Here is a 7,660-nt window from a genome sequence, read left to right as displayed (position 1 = left end):
GACACCAAGTAAGGCAAATTCAACATGAGGTGCCTGGTGAAGTCTGCTACACAGACAATTGGGCACATTTTCAGCTGAGATGAACAGAGCCAACAAAATCAGCTCTACTTTTACAGGACATCTGCAAAACCTCTCCTCGCTGCACTGCCCGGAGGGATGCAGGAGGTCACCCTTTGGACCATCAGGACATGTTTCTCTGGGACCAAACAAGGAAGATGTGGAGAATCACCATGAGGACTTTCTTTTTTGACTCAAGGGATCAGTCCCTGAGCAAGACCCTCTCTATGGGTGTAAAAGGAGAAGGCTACAGAGAAGATGCTTGGGAAATGGGGGGGAACAGACCCAAACCCAACAGCATCATGCAACCAAGGCCCCTTCCAGCAAAACCTTCAAGGAAGAGATTTAACATTGCCCCTACTGCCCCCCCTGCCACTGCTCATCAGGCTTCAAATGTCTTAGCCAAATTCCTGCTACGAAGAGGAATCGCCCCGGCTGAGTGATGGTCATGGCATCTCATCCACTCCAGCACTATTTCCGCAATCGAGCGTACACCATAAATGCCACAGCTGAAATCACAGCAATGCCCCCAGCTAGAATGATGTATGGCAGGGACGGTCCGTTGCTGTCCCCTGGGGGGACTTTACCCTGAGATAAGCTGGTCACAGTGCCACGGCCTTTGTTTGAGCGAAAAACTGTAGGGTCTCCAAGGGGACCAGCTCCATCTTGGAGGTCGCTGCCTGCCCCAAGGTGGATGCTGGGGTCATGGTCCACACGGACCTCATGGGTGCCCAGTGAGGTGTTGTTCCAGCTCGGAGGTGGACAGGAGTCTCTGCATGCTCCAGCTGCCTCCTCTACCCTGGAGTCTTCATGAGGTGCTGGAGCCAGGCATCCCAAGGAGACTCTGGAGAGCACTTCTCCTGAGCTTGAGCTATCCGTGCTCATCATGAGCGGGTCACTGCTGAAGGTGAGGCTATGGGACGCCCCAGAATGGGGGCCGCTGGGCCGAGAGCTTGGGCATCTGCTAGTTGCCTCTGGGCTCTCTCCAGCCACGGAGAGGAGGACACCTGGCTTGCTGAGCTCCACGTCCCTCTCCACATTGCTGCAAGGCACCCAGATGCTCACGGCAGAGCTTACCCGGGATGTCGTCTTCCTAGATGTGCCTTCAAAGCTTCCTGCAACAGTCGGGAGAAAGTCCATCGAGGCCGGGAGGACCTTTGGGAGACAAGGAGAGGGGCTGGGTGCCACAGGGAGCACCCATCTGGCCTGGTCTCAGGCACCCACGTCACCTGACAAGCCCACTTCAGCACTCAACCACCACATCTCCAGCCACTAACAGCAAAGTTGGGGCAAAGGTAACTCTCAGGGCTGGGAGAGTGAGTGGGGCATGGAGGTGCTGGGGCTCCAAGGAGCCTTTGGGATTTGGGGGAGATACAGGAAGGAAGGAGATACAACCAGTCAGGAGAGGGGTGGAAAGAGGCAGTGGGAAGTGAAGAGACTGTCTGGCAAGTCAAGGAGGGGAAATAAGGAGTCAAAGACTGATAAACCTTGGCTCCATTGTCCCATCCTCCAAAATACAGCATCCAGACAAGGACATGAACACAGTGGGGAAAAAAGCCCTGAATAAACTCACCACCAGCTCAAAATCTTACACTACAGCAGAAAATGTCCCAGCCAGGGGGAGCTCACAAGGACCTGAATGAAATGCAGGGGGCCATGGGTCACTTACTTTCTCCTTCATCAACGTGGAGGGGGTGCTGCTGGCCATCTCCCCTGTGGGCAGGTTCCTCTCTTGTACGGGAGGCTTCAGGGAGGTGTTGCAGGATGGGGAAGCATCTCTGGGTGCAGGGGTAGCAACTGGGGTGGTTGTTTCCACCCGAGCATCTGTCGGGGACAAAACAAACCATATTGTATTAATCAGGAGACCTAAAAGGTGAGTTTTGCTCTTCCTCAAGGATGCTGCAATAGGATACTCCCAGAGCTGAGAAGGTCACACATGGAGCAGGATCCAGCACCACTGGATGCTGCCTGTGTGGCCCTGCCTCTGCCACAGCACCAAAGCTCTCACAGTAAACCGGATGGCACTAGCCAAGTCCGCACCTCCAATCTGTTCCTCCCTTCAAGAGCAGGGTGGCCCCAGGCTGCTGGAATAGGGATGCAGAGACATTCAACTGGGATGTTTTACATCAGAAATGAAGCAAGTGCCTCTGCCAAGTCCTGGTCAGGATGTTGTGCCAAAATACAGTGAACAACAACAACTGGAGTGAACATCAGTGGAACACAAGCAGCCAGGCTGGATTTCTGCACAACCCAACCTCACTCTCTTTCGGGAGATCACTGCGGCCCAGGAGACAGGAGAGGAGAGCACAGAGACCTGTTCTCTGCACCTCCATGAATGCTCATGGGCCATGAAGGCAGACACAACCTTGGGCTGTCCTGTACCAACAGCCACAGCTACCACCGTTCTTTGGGAGGGTCCCCATGGCCTCCTGGCAGGGCCCTACCCCACACCTACACCTTCTCTGCCACTCTCCATCCTCATCATCAAGCAGGGGAGGCATCCGACAGCACCTTCAACCCTGCTCCCCATCAGCACAGTGGCTACACAGAACTGCTGGGAAGCAAACTCACCTTCATCTCCTCTGTGCTCTTGCAGCATTCTGACCTGCTTCTGCTCTGCATCAAACTGCTGCTGTATGAGGAGGGGACTAAAAACATCCACAAAGCTGCCTGGGGGCTCACCATGCTCGGAGCTGGGCACAGTCTGTATTTTTGACAGTGAGTTTGGGGGCTGCTGCCCCTCGCTGCGAGTGGTCTCCTCCAGCCTCGGGGGTGACTCGGTGGAGACGTAGAAATCCTCTTCGGGCTCGTTCTTGGGCTGCTCAGGGCGGCGAACAACGCCTGCATCCCTTGGCAGAAGAGATCTGCCTAGACCCAAGCCCGGTCCACCGCGGTGCAAGTGGTTGGCATTCCCAAAACACCCGTTGTCCACACACACCGGGTGCTGCTGGCGGCTCAGCCAGTCCCGGCCCCGCTCAGGAGGGGCATCTGATGGCATAGCCACGCTGGATGCCACAGGGGTCCCCGCTGCCACCTGCGTTGCCTTGATGGGGTGCAGGAGATGCCCATCTCCACTACGCCCATCACTCGCTCCATCATGGACCATGCTTCTAGGCAGAGGTGGCCAGGGACTCTCTTGCTCCATGAGGCTTTTGGGGTGCTGGAAGAAAATGAGCTGTGTTAAATTGCTGTGCCAGGAGAAGGGGATCTAGGACTACCAGGGTGCCCCAAACCCTTACCCAGTGCCCCACACAAGCCTGGTGACGAAGAGATTCTCTCCTTGGCACCCATCACAGGGCTCGCAGGAGGTCTGCACAGGGTCAGGGGCTGCGGAGGGGAGCCTGGACTAACACAGCAGACCCTGCACTCCCACCCATGCAGGGGAAGCAGGAGAGGGGAGCAGGTAAAGGGCTATATGTAGGCTATAAGTTACCAGATGCAGCAAGCATGCAGCAGAGATCAGTAGTGAGAGGCTGCTTGGGGTGTTCCTGAACAAGCCTGGCCCTACCACAGGCTCCCCATGGCCCACTACACCAACACTCTGGTCCAAAAGGGATCTTTGTGTCCCAGTCTGACACATGCCCCACTCACCGATTCCTGCACTGGGGCCCTGGCATCCAGGTCTGTGCTAGCAGCGGTGGCATCACTGGGCAGGAGAGGTGGACGGCTGCCGGCGGGCAGGTCTTGGTGCAGCTGCTCAGGCAGCGGGCCACCCAGAGCAGTGTTCGGCACTGGGGATGGAGTCTCAGAGGAGACAGTGGGATGGCAATCGCTGGCCGCAGAAGGCAAGGAGGCAGCAGCAGGAGCTGGGGGACCTGGAGAAGCCAAGGCAGTTCCTGAGTTTTTTCCTGAGTTTTTCAAGGGAAAAGCTGAGGAGGCAGAGGATGAGTGTGGGGCTGAGGCAGCCCTTTGCATGCCCCTGCTCTGTCCCCACATTGGCCAAGCCTGCAGCACCCCTTAATTCACCTTCCCATTTTCCCTCAGGCAAGAAACCCGCCCACTGCCAACCCAAGCACCTTCAAACAGGGACTGTGCCATCCTCAGGCACGTCACCACAGTGAGAGACATCCCTAGGGACAGTCACAGACACCCCCAGGCCCCCGCGAAGCCAGGGCAGGGAGAGAGGCTGGCTGCTTGGTGCACACCAGAAGACATGGTTTGGGTCCCCATCTCCACCAGACTCCCAGGGCAGCACCCACAGATGACAAGGCTACATACGGGCTTGGCAGGAGTCATATACATGCTGCAGCTCATCAGCCAGGTGCCCCGCATTGTTCTGGCGCAGTGCGTCGATGAGATCCGGCACCCAGCCCTGCCGGCACTTCAGGTGCTGGTAAAACTTATAGACTGTCGCCTGGCTCCCCCGCATTTCCTCCCGGGCGTGAAGTTCATCCTAAATAAAACAAACAGCAGATCTAAGAGAGGGTCTGGCTTAGATGTAAGGCAGCTATATGTTGCCTGAGCTGTACATTGGAGAAGGAGCCCGTCAGGATTCAGGAAAGCAGGGAATTACTCTGTCGGCATCAGTCAGGCAGCTCAGGGAATCGGCCAGCGATGCCACACGGATGTTCCTGAAATTCTTGAGGTTTTTCAAAATGTAGTCGTACACTTTGTCTTCGGCAAAACCCATCCTGGCTCAGCACCTGCTGTGAGACAGAGAGAAAGACTTAATGTGAGCGGAGTGCTGCCGGCAACGCGTGGCTTTTCTATAGGCGCTTCGGCTTTTCCACACTGTCCTGACCCCTCCGCACTGACACTCGAACTCGCCTGCAGCGGCGACGGGCGCAGGGGGAAATCCTGGACGGGAAACGCAAAGAGAAAAAAAACACTCAGGTTAAAGTTCAGCTCTCGACTCTACTTTCACAAACCTCACTCCCTCCGGCGCTTGCCCAGCCCGTATTTACGCGTATCCTCTGCGGCCGGGCGCAGCCCAGCCCAGTCCCGCCAGGCGACGTGGGGACAAGCCTAGGATCCTGCTTTAGGCCCCGGGCGACGCGGCCTCCTGCCGACGGGCGAGGACGGCGGAGGAGAAGCAATAAACCTCCTTCCCCCGGCGAAATGGCGGCCTGGGAAGGGGGAAGGGTTAGGCCGCGGCAGGACCCTGCCTGCTCTCTCGGCCGGGCCCCCCCCCCCTCACCCCGCCCCACAGCTCGGCCTTCCCGCTCCCGGGGGAGCGCTGGGTGATTTCGTGCTTGCAAATAAACTTAAAAGACCCTCTCCCCCAACCCGGAGCGGAGCGGAGCGGAGCGGAGCGGAGCGGAGCGGAGCTGAGCTCTGCTCTGCTCTGCTCCGCTCCGCGTCCCGTCCCGTCCCGTCCCGTCCCCGCCACTACAACGAACCTCGACCTGCGCCCGCCGCTGCCTCCGCCGCGCTCCCTGAGGAACGCGCTCAGCCCGCCCACCCGCGCGTTGCCGCCGCTGATTGGCCGCCGCTCACGCCCGTCGCGGTGATAGACAGGTGCTGTGAGGTAAGGGAGAAGTGCCCGCCCTCTCCTCCCTAGGGCCGGACCCCATGGCGGCGGGACGGGAAAGGGGGCCTCCGGAGGGGCGGAGGGGAGGCGGGGAGGCCCCCTTTCCCGTCCCGCCCACCGGACAAGGCCGCCTGCCCGCACCAGCAGGTGGCAGTACCGTAACGGGAACGTGTCTCCTGGGCACCTGGCGGAGGGATCCCGCTGTGTCCGCCTCGCCTCGCCCCGCCCCTCGCCCCGCCCCCCTCGCCCCGCCCCGGCCCTGTCAGCGGAGCGCGCCCTGCATGGAGCCGCACCATGGCGGCAACGGCAGCAGGAGCGGGCGGGCGGCTGCCGGGGCGCCGCTGAGGGCCGGCAGCCCCGCGGCGGGGCGCTGAGGGGCGGCGGTGCCTTCCCGCCTCCCTTCCCCTTCCCCCTTTCCTTTTTCCCCCCACCCCTCCGCCCCGACCCCCGCGCCCTCCTCCGGCGCGGCTTCCATGGTCGCGGCCGGCCGCCGCGGCGTCGCACCGGAGCCGTTGGGCGGCGGCGAGAGCCAGCGAGGGAGAAGGAGCGGGCCCGGCCCGGCGCCGCCCGCCGCACCGCAGGTGAGCGACCGCCCGACGGGGGGAGGCGGCGGGGACGGGCCCTGGGTTGTTATGGCGACCGGGGCGGCGGGCGGGGCCTCTCCGGGCGGCACCCACGCGTGTCCGCGGCCTCTGCGTGGGGCCCGACTGGGCCTGGCGTGGGGTCCCACCTCGCCTCCCCCTCTACCCCCCCCGTGGTTTTTATTTTTAAATATTAATAATAAAAAGTGAATCGCAGATCGGGGCATGCGAACTTCCACACGTGGGTCTGCAGTGGCCCACGGCCCCCTCCCCCCCCGCACCCGTGGGGGCGGTCAAAGGGGTCCCATCCAGGACCACCCTCTGACACCCGGCGAACAGGGCACACCACCGGGCCGCAGTCTGACCCCACGGTCGCCAGCCACCTCCTCTCTGCTACGGCGCGCCTCTCCCTGCTGCAGGATGGCCAGGCTCCATGGACATCGGCATGCGGGATGCCGGGGGTCTGGCACTGGGCCCCCGTGTGTGAGCAACCCACCGACCGTGCTTGGCCTGACCCACGGCCTCCTCGGTGGTTCTTGGCCTGTGCTGGGGACGTAAGGCTTCTTTTCAGGAGGAGTGTGCCAGCCCTGTAGGTTGATGGCCTGGCTCCCACCCTGTGCTGTCCCTCAGGGAGATGCTCCAAGCTGGAATGTTGGAGGGGACACCCCTCCTCGATGCCAGGTCCAAGGGCTGTGTCCCCTCCTCGACAGTGTCTCGGCACATCCCGAATGGGAATGTACAGGCTGCCATGCTCTGGGCTCTCCCACGCTCGGGTAGATGTGTCCTCCCTCCTCGGCCAGCACTTGCTTATTTCTGATCTTGGATGTCATCAAGGGTGGAAAATGTGACAGGAAGGAAGGGAGGCTTTTTTTCCTCTTGCTAAATATGGACTGATGTTAAAATCCAAATACTGTCGTGAAAGGAATCCCAGCCCCTGTTTGTTAGAGGAGGGAAAAACGATGTTTTCTGGCTTTTCGGCTCTGAGGTTCCAGCTGGGAAGTTTCGCAAGGAGCGGCGTGGTCCTTGCCGAGAGCCTCAGGAATTTACTTGCTTGTTCACAGGACACTCTCTGCAGCGTATTACGCTAAAAAAATTAGTCATCCCTTCTCTGCCTGTCCGTGGCTGGGGGGAACTTGCTGCGAGCATGCAGGATGCTTTGAAAACATTTAAGGATTTTTCCTCTCCTGTACAAGGACTTCTAGAAACAAAAGGAGCACAGGCAAATAAATCTGCAGCCCCAGCAGGAGTTTTTCATCCTTCTTTATTTTGATTCCTGTTGCTGCAGCAGCCGATGGCAGGGAAGGAGGCGCATGGGGTGACTGCAGCCGATGCAGGGAGCTGCCAGGTTTGCAAGGAGGATTTATGTCTCTCTCTGTCAAGACTCAGATGCAAACTCATGCCATTATTCCCATGGTGAGGTTGGAAAACTAGCTCGCTGACGAGGAACAAAACCCCAGGGATGGTCACTGTGCTGCCAGCTCCCCCAAAGACTTCTGCTGTGGCCAAGGTGAAAAGCCAGGATGTTTTGGGGGGGCATGGATCACAGCTTTGC

The 7,660-nt window shown here is 59.5% G+C and overlaps 1 protein-coding gene across 1 annotated transcript; it reads right to left on the bottom strand.

Annotated features, from left to right (window-relative positions):
* On the bottom strand, positions 1-4,782 carry MAVS (mitochondrial antiviral signaling protein). The gene is made up of 6 exons (XM_082483083.1): positions 4,571-4,782; positions 4,276-4,450; positions 3,649-3,872; positions 2,629-3,217; positions 1,727-1,881; positions 1-1,212 (listed from the first exon to the last, which is right to left on the bottom strand). The coding sequence occupies exons 1-6, from the start codon at positions 4,685-4,687 to the stop codon at positions 529-531; spliced, it is 1,944 nt and encodes a 647-aa protein (XP_082339209.1). The 5' UTR covers positions 4,688-4,782; the 3' UTR covers positions 1-528.
* Between the last annotated feature and the right edge of the window lie 2,878 nt (positions 4,783-7,660).

This window comes from Vanellus vanellus (genome assembly GCF_965231255.1).
Source record: "Vanellus vanellus genome assembly, chromosome: 4".
NCBI lineage: Eukaryota > Metazoa > Chordata > Aves > Charadriiformes > Charadriidae > Vanellus > Vanellus vanellus.
Note: the sequence above shows the minus strand (reverse complement) of the source record. Positions and strands in the feature narration are given on the sequence as shown.